The 17253-nt window shown below is 38.6% G+C and overlaps 1 protein-coding gene across 1 annotated transcript in view; it reads left to right on the forward strand.

Annotated features, from left to right (window-relative positions):
- Window positions 1-15447, forward strand: part of LOC137657791 (protein catecholamines up-like) — a 78048-nt gene extending 62601 nt beyond the window's left edge. The window contains exons 4-5 of the mRNA XM_068392309.1: window positions 2774-2849; window positions 10813-15447. Coding sequence (XP_068248410.1) covers window positions 2774-2849; window positions 10813-11006 — 270 coding nt within the window. The 3' untranslated portion in view covers window positions 11007-15447. The remainder of the gene's footprint in view (window positions 1-2773; window positions 2850-10812) is intronic.
- Window positions 15448-17253: the final 1806 nt, after the last annotated feature.

Genomic DNA, 17253 nt, shown 5'->3' on the forward strand with positions numbered 1-17253 from the left:
GGTTAAGGGATTATGAGCATCAACTGTCACTGTTGTAGCTTAGACAGGGGAGGATTACCTGCCTCTCCCTTCTCCATCTTGTGGGTCTTCAAACTCACAAAAGGTGGTCTTTGAATCATCCAGTTGCCAACAAAGTCCTGATTTTGTAGGGGTTCCCTAATAGTGGACCTGTTCACAACACCCTGAACAATGGGCTCCTGCTATACTGTTCATCAGTCCCGGATCCCCAGGCCCTATGGCTGGTTGAATTCCAGCAACGGTGGGATGACATTGACATTTACCCTCCCCCCCTTCTGCCTGATGAGAAGTGTGCTAAATAAGGCAAGATCATCTGCAATCTAGCAATGACCTACATAGCTCTGCTATGGCATCATGCAGAATGGTTCCTGAACCTTCTACAGCTGCTTATAGAAGTCCCGAGAGAACTATCTCCATGATACAATCTACTCAGACAACCACCCATGAACATCTTTCACAAAGCCATAGGATCCTTACTAGAGGTTATCCAGCATCTCCTTACATGGAGAGGCTTTTTGCAGCAAGTTGCACATAGGATGTTCCGGATACCTCCTAAAATTGTCAGCTGCTGTTTACCTGGCTAAGTGGACTGCCTTTGGTGGTTGGCGTCATGGATGGGATCTCTCTCCCTTGATGCCACTTTCCAGCTATTGCAGAATTCCTTGGATACCTTCGGGAGGGAAACACCTCTTGGTCTCGGTGGTGAAAAACTACTGTTCGTCCTTGAGTCTCAACTTTAGGCTAGAGAAGTTATCATTTCCTCTTCGTTGGTATTGTTTCTCCTCATTCGGAGTTTCGAGCCTACTCATCGTCAGTCAGAAGTTAGACCCCCTCCATGGAGAATGGTTCGCGTCCTTTGTTTCCTGAAGGGTGCCCACTACGATCCAGGACTCTTAAGCATCAGACCTTATCTAACCTTGAAGACGTTTTTCCCGCTCATGCTGGCTTCGGCCAAGAAAGTCGGTGAACTCCATGATCTTTTCTATGACGTCTCCCTCTCAAGGCGATGGGGAGAGGTAATACTCAATTTCATTCCTGGTTATATCTCCAGACCTAACAACCCAGCAGCAATGGATCCTAGACTTGAACCCTTCCGGATTGGGAGTCCTCGTAGCTTAACCAGTAATCCAGATCAACCACTACTTTGCCAGGGAGGATCAAGAGATGCTACCTCAAGAGAACTACAGGAGCTCACCCCCGAGTGACAGCACTCTTCGTCAGCTTGGGAAAGGTCAAGAGAAGGATCACCAAGAACACGTTTTATGCATGAATTCGCAAGGTCATGGACCGGGCATTGAATCCTGGTCCTTCTCCTCAGCGGAGGAGACCTAGAGCTCATGACTTTAGTGGTATGAGAATATCCCTAGGGTTTAAGAAAAACTCCACTGTGACGCAGGTCCTACAAGTGGACATGTGGAAGCGTCAAACAACATTCACCACCTTCACTGTCTTTTATCTTCAGGGGGTGGCTCACAAATTTTTTTCTTCTGGGGGTTGCACAACAGGCTGTGTAATTCTCCCAGCTCCCCCAAGGACAGAAGCATCTCATCTTTGGTCTTAAGTAGCGTTTTACTATTAAGTGTTGAACCGTTTTACTAATGCAAGTAAGCTACTGTACATTCCTGAGTACTAGTTCTAACAGTCCGAGCCTGTTTTATAAACTACTCCACCCTCCTTATAACAAGGGAAAAGATGGACAAGTGTCTACCAATTTCATTGCTTCATATCAGCTATGGCAGGATACTTTAAAATGCAGTCTTATCCTTCCAAGGAGCCAAGGTTTTTCTATACTCTTGTACGAATTTTCTTTGTAACTTGTATGCGCCTGGGGATGCAACCTAGCAAAATGTAATGATGATAAAGATGGTTGTAAATGGTGTTCTTATCTATATAAAATAATTGGTTTGCTTGCTGTGTAACAGTAAAATTGTAGTTTGTTCCAACACGGAGTACTTACCTCGAACTACTTTCTTAGGAGTATCTGGGATCTCCTCCCAACCGACCAGAGTTTTGTGTAGTTTACCCTAGTCCCGTTTTCTATGAGGGGTAACCTCAGGGGGAGTGATACGCGCCCTGAGGCTAACCCCGGGTCAGAGAGCATGCTTGCTCAGGTCTCGATCTCCAGTAAGTTCTCTGGTCGCGTTGAGATAACATCTCGACGCTCTCTCCTTACCCAGTGCGACCCTTTGTGTCTCACGCGGTCCCCACGTGGACCCATTGTGTTCATTCTATACCCTTTCCTACCCTTCTCCTCTGTTCGTCGTGTAGGGGCAGCTTATGTTCTCCTACAGCCACGTGTCCGGAGTGCGAGTCCTGGAACGAGGTGCAGTGGGTGCGCTTCGGCACCAAGAGTAGTATTTCTTTTTATGAAATTCATCCTATTTACTACAACCAATTTTCCTCCAAGGTATGCACAAAAGTTACAAAATTCATGTTAAAGTGGTATAGAAATCAATGTACTGTAAATGTTTCCTGGAATATATCCCCTATATGGTATGCACAAGTGGCTTGTCTGTACTACACTCAGTTTTTGTCATGTGTTTTATGTCAAAAAATGTATCTGTCAAAAGATGTGGTGGTATGCTATGTAGTGTAGGTCCTTGTCCTGGTAAGTCATAATGTATTTAATAGATTTTCAAAGTCAGCAGTAATTTCTACAGTTTAGTATTTAAGTAATATTGATCTGGTTTTGTTACAGACAAAATATCTTCATAATTAAATAAATAGCTACCATACTGCTTGTTTTATCCTTCAGGCAATGATGCTTCAGCTAGTTACAGCTTTGGGTGCATTGACAGGTACATTGATATCCCTGCTAGCAGAGGGTGCAGGTGAGTGTTAATCTTTATTACATATTACTGTGCAATGTTAATCTTTATTACATATTACTGTGCAATGTTAATCTTTATTACATATTACTGTGCAATGTACTGTTAGCGTCCAGTAGACTCAAGCAGCTTATTTCTTGAAGGGCACTATTACTACTATATCTAGTGTTGGCTACTTGTGAAATTATCATTCTTTTTCTTCTTGTTCTTTGCATACATAGCTGCTCAACCTCTTTATCTTTTGTCTATTATTGATTTTCAATGTGCATCAAAGCAAGGTCTATGAACCAATTGTGCAAAGTTCTAGAAATGACTTGATAGTCTGGCTGAATTTCTTTTATGAGTTGTGTTATGATTATTGTTTAATCCAAACATGATAATCTTCTCATGAATGCATATATGCACATAGGTTATATACTATAGATATGGTTAATGATTTAAACTTAATCATATGCTTTTTTGGGTATAAAAGGCCTTTCCTAATGATGATGCAGTATAGTTTTAAATGTAGAGTTGTTCCTAGGCACATACAAACCTTTTGTCCTTTGAAACATGGATGTGTTTAGCGACATTGAAACGTTAGTTGAGGTTGTAGGTTAACAACAGGTGGCATAAGAGGAAGCCCTGCCTCATTTTTCCTTATGCTACAATGGGTACACATGTACTGTCACTCACCCCGGGATGTTCTCTCAACATTATTTGTGGATGATCTCTCAATATCATTTGCTGGGGCTAGAATTGCAATGGTTGGGAGAAAAATACAACTCTATTGACAAAATTATCCAGTGGGCCAATATGAATGGATTCAAGTTCTCAACAAGTAAAACTACTATTGTCCATTTTTGTTGTATCCGGGGAGTACATCCAGACCAGGATATATGCATTAAAGGTCAACGGATCCCATGTATAAGTGAAGCTAAATTTTTAGGTTTGATATTTGATTGTAGGCTTACATGGGTTTCTCACTTAAGAGCATTAAAAGCTAAATGTCTCAAGGCTCTGAATATTTTAAAAGTATTGTCCCATACATCATGGGGTCCAGACCGCTATATTATTTTAAAATTATACAAGGCCTTGATTTTTTCCAAAATTAGTTATGGATGTGAAATATACTCCTCAGCTACCCCAAGCCGGTTAAAGATATTGGATTCAATACATCGTGCTGGTATTAGATTGTCCACAGGAGTGTTTAGAACCTCACCTATCCCAAGTCTCCTTGTTGATGTTGGAGAGTTACCTCTATACCTTTACTGAATGTCTTCTATTATTTGGTATTGGTTTAGATTGCAAAGACTCCCTAATTCTTTAGCCTTTCAGACTGCAAGCCCTGTAAGGCACTCAACATACTTTGAGTTGCACCCAAAATCTCCTCAACCTTATGGCTTTTGGGGGAAACAATTATTAAACAGTCTTGATATAATTAGAATTAAGGGGCTTCCATTTAAGGTATCATCAACGCCTCCATGGAAATTACCAGAGGTATCTTTTTGTAAATACTGTACTTTATTGGAGTTAAGAATATGACTGACTTAAAATCCAGGTCTCTTTTTATGGAACATGTTGTAGAACATAGGGGATCAACTTTTATATATACTGATGGCTCCAATTCTGATGCTGGCGTTGGATTTGGAGTACATAGTAATTGTTTTAATTGTAGAGGTGCACTTCCTCTAACAGCTTCCATATTTACTGCTGAACTGTATGACATACTAACCGCTGCTGAGAAAAAAAAACATTGGAAAAGGAGGGTAATTTTACCATTTTTAGTGATGTAAGGAGTGTCCTTCAAGCTTTAGAAGTTTTTAATTTTAGTAACCCTCTAGTTTTAAAGATTTTAGAATGGCTTTTTATTATTGGACTTAGAGGTATAATGGTTCTATTTTGTTGGGTTCCAGCACATGTAGATGTGTCTGGTAATGAGAATGCAGATTCACTGGCAAAGAATGCTGCATTCAAGTTGCTGCCGAGAAGGTATCCAATTCCCTGTAATGATTTCCTACCAAATATCAAGAAATTGTTTTGCAATAAATGGCAACAGCACTGGGATAGTCTAGATAGCAATGAAATGAGAGAAGTAACAAATGTCATATCTCCTTGGAGGTATAACATGAAGCCCTGAAAATGAGAGACGTCTCTTTGCCGTCTCCGTATTGGTCATACTCGGTTGACACACGAGTTTGCTGAATGTCTTAATTATAATAACTTAAGAAATAGATACCTGTTTGAGGCTCGACGTGAGGATGGCAGGTTCATCCTTGCCAAGATTCTTGGACATAATGTGGCCTACTATCTTCTTCTTTGTCTGCATCTTTTCCCACCTTTATGTGAAGTCGATGTTTACAAAGAAGTAGTTGATTGATTGATTTAAAGTTTTCAGGCATCCTGACATCTAAGGTCATTGACGCCAATATCATTTATTTTATATAGAAAATAAAAAGAATATTCAATTAAAACCATAAAAGTTGAATGTCATTATAGAAGTTAGATAGTTTTCAGAGGCCCGGCTTCTGAAATAAATCCTACTATGCGAGTGGCATTTTTTAGATTCAACTCAGAAGCAGGTCCTCTGAAAACTATTTAACTTCTATAATGACATTCAACTTTTATGGTTTTAATTGAGTATTCTTTTATTTTTTATATAGAATAAAAGATATTGGCATCAATGACCTTAGATGTCAGGATGCCTGAAAAATTTAAATCAATCAATCAATCAATCAACTGTTATATCCCTTGTGACATGTGTTGGTTTTTTATTTTTTGTGAGCGTTCTCTGTTGTAAGCAGAAGGGCATCTAAAGGTTGTGTCTACATGGATACAAACTTTTGAAATCTCATGTGTTGTGTATCTTTGTGAAGGGGTGATTGTAAGCAGCACCCCTCCCCTTTTGAGTGTTGCTCTTCCTCTTTTGGTCTGGAAGAGGATGAGTCATCTCTCTCTGTGGTAGTTTCTCTGCCTTTGGAGGGAGTTACCCAATTCAAATAGAGTGCTGCGTGTACCTGTCGACCTGATTGTGTTTGTAACCATGCTAGTCTCTTTAGTTCACGAAGGATGTGCCATGCTTCAAAGAGATTATGAAGGCTGTAAAACACACTGTCACCGGCCCTGCTCTAGCTTGATCGTCAGGGGCTTTTAACCAACCCGTAGCCATCCCTCTATTGGTGTCAGGATCCCTTAGAAGTTCCAGTCCACCTGTGAACCTCAGGTGCAGGAGTTCTGCTTCCAAGCATGCTCCTCCTCCATTATTGGAGTGACCTTCAGTTGAAGGTCACTCGTTTAGATATCAGCGATTTCTAGACTTCAAGGCTGCCCATGAGAAGCCTGATCCCCTGTAGGAGAAACTGTATATTATCCCAGTTAAAGTGACCAAGAGACGTAGGAGACAGAGGTAGGAACGCCTTCCACAGGGGATACCTTTCGCCCGAGAACCAGCAAGGATTTGAGGTCTGCAAGGGAGATCTTGTTTAGGGACAGCTATTGGCTATCGCCGGTCGAGTTCATTTGTACCGTGCCAACCGCTTTGCCCCTGGAGCCTGGAGCTGCTCCTGTGGTGCCTCCGCAGGCTTTGCTGCCAGTGGGGCACCCTCAGGAGGAGACAGCCAGTCTCCTAGCCTCCTTTGTGGCTAAGCCATGGAAGCAGTAGGATGCAAAAACTCTTCAGAAGTACGGGGCTTCAAAAGTACTCGATGACCCAGAGTGATAAAAGGGCTCTCATGGTACGGTACCTGCCTCGTCATTATCCGTGGTGCAGAGCCTCCCCTTTAGGTCTCATTCCCCTGTAGGGGTAGCAGTTGACAAACCTAATCCACCCCAGGCTTCTATGGATGTGAGTATAGAGTTTGACGAGTCAAAATACGACAAATCGGACAACTCTTGTTGGTGTGCTGCCCGTGTCAGCTAGCCCTAAGACGACTGCCATCAACCAAAGAGAGTCATACCGTTTCTTTCTGCAGGTGTTGGCTTGCATAAGGAAAATCAGTGGATTGGGCACTCCCTTTAGGTCCTGAACTTCTTTTGTCAGGTCCCACAGCTAGAGAAACCTGATTCTAGTATCCTTGTTCTAGGATGGTGAAGGGGGATCCCAAATTGCTGGTAAAAGTAATGCTCTGAGGGCTAGCAACTCATCCTGTTTACTTCTTGTGTTGTTTGTTCTGGAAAGGACGTATTATGACATCCTTCACGATGATCCATTGCCACTGGCCCCAGCAGTCTCGGCTTTGGCACACAATATGCCTAAGGTCAAATTGGTGGTAGAGCAGGTGACATTCTTGGCTGCAGAAGCTGCGAACATGGAGTGGGTTTCAAAGGCTACTTTACAGGCCACTTCTTGGATAGACTACCAGTTTTGCTCCATTGGTTATCTAACCGTCATTCATTGGTGGAAGTTACGTAACTCATCAATGGAGGAGGGTCTTTCCTTATTTTGCTCATAAGAAATTCAATGCAATTGTGGAGTGCTGGAGGAAAGCAAGTCATGACTTGCTTCTCCACAGGGTGGTGATACTCGCCCCCAATCTTTGGTGCCTTCTGCACATAAGTTGTCCCCTTTTCACAGGCAAGGTCACAAAAAGTTGTTAGTAGCTTTGATGCAGTCCAATACCAAGAATCAGAATTCCAAGCAACCCATTCCTGGCAAAGGTGCTAGGGGTAAAGGAGGTAGAACTGGAACACATGAGCACTCCCACTAGGGAGCCCATTTCTCTGCCTGACTACTGGTGGAAGGATGCCTGAAGCACATGTAGCATAGATGGGAGATCCTCAGGGCCAAACCTTGAACAGTCTCAATCCCCTGAGTGGGGTGTCACATCCCGTTCACTCTCTCACCCTCGTTTTATTCAAGCGTTCAGGGATGATGTATTCCATTGCGAAGGGATCAGCGAAGGACCTTCCCTTTCAGGAAGAAGTCCAGACCATGATGGAGAAGGGCACCCTCCGAGAGGTCCTCAGCAGGTCCCCAGGCTTCTACAGTTGTCTCTTTCTTGTTGAGAAGGCGTGTGGAGGCTGGAGACCAGTCATCAACCTCTCGACTCGGAACGAGTTTGTCCATCAGACTCTGTTCAAGATGGGGACCGCAGAAACAGTCAGACAGCTGTCAGACCAAAGAACTTCCTGATCACACTGGATCTCAAAGATGCTTACTTCCAGCTCCCTATCCATCCAGTGTGAAGGGAGTTCTTATGATTTATTCTACATAAGGTAATTTACCAGTTTCAGGTTCTCTGCTTTGGTCTGTCCTCGGCACCTCAAGTGTTCACTAGTGTGTTCACGTTAGTCTCAACCTGAGCCGATGCCAACAGCATTTGTCTCCTTCGTTATATGGCATTATTTGGACGATCGGTTGATTCTTGTAGACTCAGTGGAAACCCTTATCCTACACTGGGACAGACCTCTCACTTTTTGTCACGATCTGAGGCTTGGCATAAATTTCAAGAAGTCTTCTTTCATTTGGAGCTCGCCCACACGTCAAACGTTTGTTTGTAAGCATGAGGAGGGTCAAGCATTGAGTCAAGAAGAATACGATCTCTGCATGGATTCAGCAGGTCATTAATAGTGCCCTGAATTCTGGCTCTCCTCAACGAGATCATAGACCTAGATCTTATGATGTTAGGGGCGTAAGGGAAATTTCTCTGTGGCGCAGTTTCTATAAGGGGACGTCTGGCAACGACAGACATCATTCACTGCCCACTACCTGGAAGATGAACCCACAGAAACCTGGATACATTCTCTCTGGGACCAGTGGTGGCTGCTTAACAAGTGGTGTAAGTTACCTCAGCTCCCTTACAAGACAAGAAGTTGGTTGAGGGCAGATGTTACTCGGTGTTAATCTGAGATGAATGGACAGATTGTCTCTCGTTTTCTTCCTTCATCTTCCCCTCACTGGGTGCACAACATCCGGAGAACTTTGCAAGCTAGCCTACCTTCAACTGCAGGTAACAACCATTTCCATGGTGTGGTCCAAATATTTTATATATTTTGTTATGTCCCCGATTTCCCTGCGAGGGGGAGTCAGGCAATGCATAGGTTCAAGTATGAAGAAGTGTTTATCACTCTTTATTCTTACCTGGTCAAGTCACAGTGCTTATTTTTCACTCATTCACGAAGTGTCAGGATACCTCGCTTATGCTCTAACTAGCTCAGCGCTGTACCCCAGGTCAAGTTTCCCAGCCATTTGGGGTTCGGACTGCCACCCACCTAAGGGTGAGTCTCCATGGTAAAGAGCCAAGGATCCTACTGTATTTATTTAGGAAAAAATTACAAAACTTGAAGTAATTTGTATTTTTCTTGGCTATACCTCCCTGAGCTCTTTACTCATACCTGTCCTGCCATCATCTGTTCCCCAAAAAGTCCAGCCTTTAATAAAAAGTTGCATATGTAACTGGGTGGCCGGTTTACCACTCATTACCCCAACTAACTAGTGGAGGGTTGTTAACACCTCGCCTAAAAATTCAGGGCTAAATTTCAGCTATTGAACCTCATGATGGAGAGTGCCTGACTATTAGAAATAACTGCATGCCTAGTATTATGAACAGGATGGAACTGTCCGGGAAGATCTGAATGTGAAGGATGGTCAGAATTATAAAAACTTATGCAACATGCATAATGAACTAATTGAACGACGGTGCTAGAGATTAACATCTAGACTAGGAATAAGAAATTTAATAGACCGGAAGTTCCTGTCCAACAAATTAAGATGAGAGTCAGTAGCTGAAGACCAGACAGGACAACAATACTTAAAACAATGTAAAATGAAAGAATTAAATCACTTCTTCAGAATAGATTGATCACCAAAAATCTTCAAAGACTTAATTAATATGCCAATTTTTTGTGCAATTGAAGAAGACACAGATCTAATGTTTCTCAAAAGTAAATTTGCTGTCGAAAATCACACCTAAAATTTTAAGTCATACAGAGTTCTAGAAGCATTATCAATGCAGAGATCCGGATGTTGAGGAGCCACTGTCCTTGACCTACTTACAATCATACTTTGAGTTTTGTTAGGTTTTAACCTCATACCCCATAATTTGTGCCATGCACTAATTTTAGCTAATTCAGCATCCCCAGATATACATTCAGGAGATGGAATTGATGCAAAGAGAGTAGCATATGTAACAAGCTTGTTTTTTAGGCCAAACATTCCTTGATGTGTGTATAGTATACATAATGACTCAAGATTACATGGTTTTTTTTTTTTAGTTACATTTACTTACCATAGCTTCTCATTTCCAGAGAAATGCCCTAGTTTTAATATTTAAATTTCAATTTTGATGAACAATTTGAATCCTGAAGTCCAAATTAAACAATTTTATGCTGTTCATTATCTTGGATCTTTCCTATTTGAATGGAGGTTCTGGCCAATTGATAAGTACAATACATGTGAAGAGTTCGGTTATAGGCTGTCATTCCAGCATTTTTTAGCTCACTCACAGGATGATATTCTCCCGCATACTCAGATGAATGGCCTTCATATGTCAGTTATCTGGTTTACTTCCATTCTCTCTTTTCCTTTGAATGAACTGATGCACCTGATACTATTTTGATAAACAAAAATACTATTTATAAGTCCTGTAATGGGTTTGTTATGAAAAAAAAAAAATAAGTTTAGAAAAATATATATTTGAGGTTTAGGAATATATTCTAAATAGATATTTAAGGTATTATTAATTTGGCCAACCCTGTGTATGGTTTGATATCATTAGTCTGGTAAATTAATGATGGTAAGAATTTCAAATTTAATGAATAAGGGCTTTTGATTAAATTTCCTTCTGGAACTGAATTAGGAATTGAAGATTTTTTATTGCTTCAACTTCTAGTACATTATGCAGTTGCTCTGACAAGTATACAAACCCTGGTATTTTATATAGGTTACTTTCTATGTGAAAGCTAATCCATATGAAAGACTTGGACACATATTTTAAGGAAGATGCAGAATTTGCAATTTGTAGGGTTGTGATTTCTCCTTTATTTACAGATGACTCCTCAATTGCTTGGATCCTCCCATTTACTGCTGGTGGATTCATCTACATTGCTACCGTATCTGTAATCCCTGAACTTTTAGAAAGTTCCCGGGTATGGCAGTCTGTATTTGAAATTCTGGCTCTTCTTGGAGGTGTTGCTCTCATGATGGTCATTGCTCATCTAGAAGAGATGGGTCATGAACATTAACATCTTGTGTTTGATTAAGCTTTGGCTCATTGCAGAGCGGGAGTGTAGTGTAGTACTTTTGGCATTGTCTCTGCCCATTTCAACAGTTACAGAAACCTCAACTAGTCTGTTGATAGGCTTAGTTGAGGAATCCTATGTCACTTTGGGCTGATTTATAGTACTATACTTTGGAAAGTATACCCCAAAACTACTCTCAAAGTGTAGACCCATAAGTAGTAGTACTTTATATACTCTGTAATTAGGTAATATATTATTTGCTAAGTATGTTGTACGGTGGATCAGAAACTGTTAAATAACATTAAACATTAGCATTAGTGATGAACATTTTGGAGGGAAATTTATTTTTTATAATACCTGAATGTGTTTTGAAGATCTGTTTTTTTGTTTTTTGTTTTTCCTGGGGGAAGATGGCGTTAATAACTCTTGTTTATATGAAGAAGTAAAACATCAGAACATGAAAATACCTGAAAAGAAACCTTAAGAAGTGCCAATGCTTGTATGTCTTTTAATTTGTTGTGAGAATTGAAGTTCGAAATGCAGATTAGTAATTACAAAAATCATATGTCTAGTTTCCTTTTGCAAGAAAATTGTTAACTGATGAGGATTGAATGAAATTCTTCCCAAAACTCTTGTGTCAGAATCCTTTGAAATTCCCTTCCACATATATTTAGGGACTTGGAAATATTTTGTACTTTGTATAGTAGCTAAAGTGCAGACTTTTTTAATGTCTGTTACATTATGTTTCATAATGCATTATTTATTTTTAAATTTACAGATTTTATATTTTTATACAAAAATTATATTAGTGAAGAAATAGTACCAAGATACGATTAAAGACTCATAGAGTTGTTGAACTGAATTTTGCAGAGATATTTAAAATTGCATATCTTGTTATAATTTAGAAAAGAATTTTAATGGCAGTGAAAGGAATGTGACTTATCATTCCTCAGTTTTCTTCAAGATTCTTGAAAATAAAAGTTATATTTGCTACATAAAAATTGCATAAGGTTTGCACCTCATCTCTTTGCAGAGAGAGAGAGAGAGATGAAATTTTTAGGAGATACAAATCTTGACTAGTGGAGAGTAATAGCTATGTATCATTCTTGTTTTGGATACTTTGTTTTTAAGTGGTGATCATACAGTTGTGGTGTCGTTAATGCAGAAACTATTTTCTTTAGTTGTTGTTAGGATTCATAGGGGAGTACACGAACTAAGGAATAAGAAGTAAGATGACTGAATATTTTAGCTCCCCTTATTGATATTTTATTAGCACAATGTGTTGATTTGTTTACAGTGTTTTATCTTTCACCCTCGTTCAAAAGTTTGTTGTTTTAGAGTAACACTGTCAGTTGTTTAAACACATTCCTGTTTTGATTTACACTATTTTATGCACTGTAGAAGTCAAACAATATTTATATAGCTTTTGGTGTCAAAACCCTTTTCATGGGTAATTAGTTCCTCTTGTTGAGGACCATATCAAGATGCAGTATACTTTACTCACAAATTAAAGAGTAAAGTTTTCTGTATTTTTGCCTTGTAATCCATAATTTTAACCACAAACCATTTATTTATTCAGGTTTTGGGAAGTGTAGCAACATTTCCATGTGTTATATTTTTAAAAAATTACACATAGCTGGCAACCTTACACCTATTAATCCATAACAACAGTCTTATTTACTGGATGGGATCATTTTTTTACTAGTTTCCAGATCATTTGCTGAAGTTACCTTTCAAAGATGGCTTGACTAATGATGCATTTACAAAGAAATACTGTTTACTGTAGTGCCCATGCTTATGTTTTTAATAAGAGAAAAAACATCTTTCAGCTGTATTACTTTAGAAGAAAATACAGATAATTTGAAACTTAACTTTTTGTTGGCTAGCCAAAATTAAGACATTTCCTTCAGAACTGTAAATTTTAAGTACAGTACTGTATAGGAAAGGGTACTAGAAATTTATGTGTTCATTGCATTAAGTGGAAGTTCAAAGTGATTTTATGCAGTAGATGAGTTTTCAAGATCATGTATCATTGTTTGCAACTGGGAAATTTTTCATGTTTGATTTTTTAAATAAAAAGATTTATTATTCTCTACAGTGCATTTATCATTCAATGGATTGTTAAATCCAGTGCAATTTGTTGAATCATTGGTGAAAAGTTCTGTACAATATGCAGATACTGATTCAAGGAAAGGTACCGAGTATTTATGCTATAACTGAAGTTTATTAGCAAATTCAAACCATCAGTCAATAATTTTTTTTAATTTATTACCATAGTTTAGCTACAATAGGGCTTTTGTCATTATGTCAGTCATCTTCATTTAGAGTTCATTGTGTTATTTCAGAATTTTACAGTATCACGTCATATTTTATTAGTTAATCTTTCACAAATGCTTATCATTATCTTATCATTTCCTTGCTTTAGCATGAAACATACTTTATTAGAATAATATGATAGGCCTTTATTTATTGGACATTTTTCCATGTTTATAAGTTTTATTTTTTGTTTGGTTTTGAGTCTTTTTCTAGTATCTCAACAATTACTTAGATTTTTTTCAAGTTTAACCATGTCTTTTATTGGTGTTTTCAAGGATTCTCTTGGTAGATTTAATGTAGCATTTCTTTAAAGAACATTTTAGGAAAACAACAACAAAAGCAGTTTCCAGAGTTTTTAAGATAATGGAGAACATTTTAGTTTTATTTCCAACACATGAAATAATATACAGGTAAAAGTAGGATTGAGGACATCATTAGTCAGTATTATTTTGGTAAACTGATGTTTAGAACCTAGATGAGGATTGATTTTTATTTTCCTGTGAGATTTATGGAATTAATAATGTTTATCCCTCACATATTTGGAGAAATTAATTCTTTGAAGAATTTGTAAATTAGGAATCTTTTGTAACATTTTCAGCAAGTTGGGTTGCTTATGATAGTGTACGTAGTAGTTATTATGGTGCTACCTTTGGTTCAAGGTCTGTCTACCTAAAAGTAATGGAGGTGATTTACCATAACTTTTTTTTTCTGGTAGGAAATTTTGTTGTGAATTATTGCATTCAAAACAAAAGTTTTCATGCCACTGTAACAGTAAACATTGAATTTAGCAGCGAGAAACATTAATGATTACATCTTGGTTTCATCATTATTAAAACATGAACTGTATACTTAATTCAATATTTTGATATATTTTGAATAATTTTGCATCACTGATTTTGCATAATTACAATTACGCAATATTATTTATAATTTGCAGTGAACGGTAAACTGCTTATAGAAAATATTGTGATAAAGTTATTGTACTGACGTAGTGTGGTACTAAACTATTAAATCCAATTTTTAATTCAAATGGAACAATGCTTGGATATCCTATTTTAACAAATATCAAGATAATCAAGTATAATGATTAATGTACAACTAATTCAGATCTGGTAGATTCTGAAAAGTAGCTGTGCAGTTTATGCAGGTGGATGAATTGCTTAATATAAGAGGTTATGGTATATGATCTTTAAATGGCTATTCTTATTGAAACTTTTTTCGTTCCTCTACGACTTCTTGTCCTTTTATTCTTGAATAACAGTATTATCTTGTGTTGCTGTTGCTAAAAGAGATAGGACATTTTGTTGAGTAGTTTGTATTTGCTCTAAAATGGTTTATGGTATGATATGTGCACTGCTTTTTTTAGGCGCTCTTTGCTGTTCATTCTATTTGAACTTTCAACTTTCCATTATTTATTACTGTTGCTCAAATAAAGTAAACTAGGAGGATTTCCGTGATGATGATATTAGTTGCACTTAACGGTTTCTTTGGGAATTAATAATATATCTACTTAAATATGTTCTCATTTTTATAACTTGGTAACTTTTTATTGCTTATTTTTTTGAGTATTGGTTCTTTTCATAATACTCAGGGAGTAAAAAAGGTAAAAAGGAAGTTACTCTTTTATGTAAAAAATTCGCAGATTATTTTTGGTGATGAACTGTTACATAATTTTCATTACTAACTTATTGTGGCTTAATGAATGTTGATAACAATGTTTAAGGAGTCTACAATTTTTCTGAATACTTATGTTCTGAAGAAAGTGTTCAGTGCATATTTGTAGCATGGAGAAAAAACCTGTTATGAGGGACTGATTGTTTGCCATTTTACTTATTAGTTATGAAGATTACCTTGTTTTGCCAATTTGTAGTATTGGTAATCCACCTTGCTAATGAATTATGGAAGATTAGCCAGCAACATAGCTTTCCTTCATAAAATGATCTTCCTTAAAATCTCAGAAATAGAGTTGACACCAAAATTAGCCAAGAGTTTTTTATATGTTAACCTATGGTAGTTACAGTTCTTGGTGTGGTGTTTATGTTTAAACACCTTTTTTGACACCATTTAACATAATCACAGTACTGTGATAATACTTTATGATGATATGTAATAAAATATGTTTAATGTTTTTTCTCTTTTAATCCTTGAAAAGAATTTCTGATTTAAATAATATATCTGGAGCAGTTGGTTCATGTAAATATCAATGTTGTTATTGAAGGAAATATTTTTCTTTTACAAAATCTGAAACTGCAATTGTTCTGACACTGAATATAAACCCTTTCACTGTTTATTAGGGCTATACTTCGGTGAAGCTGAATGACTAGCCATGAGACTTTTAGTGAGGTGTAACTACCCCATCACTAGTTAAGGGGTACACACACCCTCGTTGTCTCATCACTTTTTCCTTTGGCTTGTCCAAGAGCGGACGTTTGTCTCTCTTTGCCTTTCAACTTGACCCCCATATGACCCCAATATTGACTACCGTATATTTCCGCGTATAAGGCGACCTTTATATAAGACAAAGTAAAAAATTAGAGCAAATTTTTATGAATTTATCTCATATCGGTAGTATAAGACAACTGCTCAATCATAAAACCATCTGTGTATAGCCCAGGCTAGCTTTTGCAACACCAGGTGTCTTATGAAATATAGGTTTTGTAAAGATGATAATATTACTCACTGTATCCTTATAAATTCAAAATAAATGAAATAAAGCAAATCCTTTATCATTGTTTTCCTAGAACACACGTCACCTAGCCTGCATTGTTTTGGTTACGCTTATCAGCTGCTCACGTACGAAATGCCCGTTCCTCCTCTTTTTCTTCTTCTTTTACTGATTCTTCTTCTTTCTTAAAACAACCGCCAATAATACGATAATGACTTATTATGTTATGTTTGTATGACTGAATTGTTCTGTACCAACCGTGTATCACACAATTGTACATAATTCCTGTTGTATATATTATGCTTGTATCTTCGCTCTTCCCTCGCACTAAAACGAACATGAAAATTCATGTCTCCGGTTTCCTCTGTAACATTGTCTGTCTTGTGAATATGTTATGTCCTGTTGCCTTGAGGTTTTGTATATAAAGGAGAGTGTTCTATAATAATATAACTCAGTTGATTGCATCCTGCCTTTGAGTTCACAACCCTCACTCGGCACCGTCACATTGGTGACCCCGGAGTGACTCGCTCCTCCCGCCTCCCCATCCCCCCTACACCTCTCACCGTTACTATGACGCCGTCAACGCATACCTTCTGCAGCAGTACTCGCCGTCGCCAGCCGCCCGTATAGCAATGCCTTTTCAGCTCTCTCAACAACCGTTGGGGGGACCAAAGGGCTTCGCTCACCCTCGGGAAAATGACCAGTATCACTCGCCTGCAACCTGCCGCAGACGGCTCTCCTCGTGATGTGAACCAACTTCATGACTTTCAAACCTCCATCAACGCCTCCACTCGTGACGAAGAGGACACCTATTCAACTTCAACTGAAGCTGACGTGAATGCCGTAGGACACACGCCTATGAATACCGTAGGACACACACGCCTATGAATGCTGTAGGACACACTCGCCTACCCCGTGACGAGCCGGAGCGGCAACACAGCCCAAGGTCTATAGATTAAGACCTTGACACAGCCAACCATTATCCACCACTCGCTCGCACCCCAACCAACGACTTCTACAGCCACTCACTGCCGCTAATCGGCGCAGTTTTTACTACCTCTCCAGATTCAGGGCACCTATTTATCATGTTCAGTATGTCATTTTTAGAGGGGGAGCCATGTACCAACCGTGTGTCACACAATTGTACATAATTTCTGTTGTATATTATGCTTGTATCTTCGCTCTTCCCTCACACTAAAACGAACATGAAAATTCATGTCTCCGGTTTCCTCTGTAACATTGTCTGTCTTGTGAACATGTTATGTCCTG

The sequence above is a fragment of the Palaemon carinicauda genome, chromosome 18, assembly GCF_036898095.1.
Source record: "Palaemon carinicauda isolate YSFRI2023 chromosome 18, ASM3689809v2, whole genome shotgun sequence".
NCBI lineage: Eukaryota > Metazoa > Arthropoda > Malacostraca > Decapoda > Palaemonidae > Palaemon > Palaemon carinicauda.